The 768-nt window shown below is 60.7% G+C and overlaps 1 protein-coding gene across 1 annotated transcript; it reads right to left on the minus strand.

Moving 5' to 3' along the window:
• Window positions 1-37: 37 nt before the first annotated feature.
• LOC106900642 (syntaxin-1B-like) lies at window positions 38-563 on the minus strand. Its single transcript, XM_014962772.1, has 3 exons — window positions 432-563; window positions 219-327; window positions 38-120 (listed from the first exon to the last, which is right to left on the minus strand). The coding sequence occupies exons 1-3, from the start codon at window positions 546-548 to the stop codon at window positions 38-40; spliced, it is 309 nt and encodes a 102-aa protein (XP_014818258.1). The 5' UTR covers window positions 549-563.
• Between the last annotated feature and the right edge of the window lie 205 nt (window positions 564-768).

Genomic DNA, 768 nt, shown 5'->3' on the forward strand with positions numbered 1-768 from the left:
TTGGGTTCTAGGTGCCCCATTGAGGGTTGGAGGCCCCTCAACCTACGTCATCGGTGAAGATGGCCAACTTCCCGCTCTCCAGCATGTCCTCCAGCTCCTCGTTGGTGGTGGTCCGGCCGGCTGTGGAGATACGGGGGGAGGAGGTGGGTGACCCACCGAGTCCTCACGGAGGGTGGGTCTTCTCCACCTTCACCCCACCCCACCCCACGGTGACCTACTGATCTCCAGCTGCCTCTGGATGCGGTCCTTGCAGCGGTCGCGGTACTTGGACTGGGTGGCGTTGTACTCGGTCATCACCTCCACGAACTTGCGGGACAGCGTGGAGTGCTGGGGTGGGAGGGGACACAACGAGGACAACCAGGGGTTGGTGGCCACCTCGGAGGAGAAGAAGAAGGAGGAGGAGGAAGGTGGAGGAGGAGGAGGAAGGATACCTGCGTTTTCCGGATGCGTAAGTCGGCCGAGGAGCGGTTCAGACCTTCCTCCTGCTCGATGCTCTGCTCGATGGCTGCGGGAGGGGACAACGTCACCCCCGGGGTGGACACCTCCATGATGGAGGTCAACCCCGAGGTGGTCGACCCCCAAAATGACCACTCTGAGGTCTTCAACCCCAAAAACAGTCACTCCTGTGGTGGTTGACCCCCAAAATGACCACCCCGAGGTGTTTACCCCCCAAAAATGGTCAACCCCGTGGTGGTCAACCTCAAAATGACCACCACAAGGAGGCCACCTCCATCGTGAAGGTCACCCCCAAGGTGGTTGACCTCAAAA

The sequence above is a fragment of the Calidris pugnax genome, unplaced genomic scaffold (genome assembly GCF_001431845.1).
Source record: "Calidris pugnax isolate Ruff unplaced genomic scaffold, ASM143184v1 scaffold3251, whole genome shotgun sequence".
NCBI classification, from domain to species: Eukaryota; Metazoa; Chordata; class Aves; order Charadriiformes; family Scolopacidae; genus Calidris; species Calidris pugnax.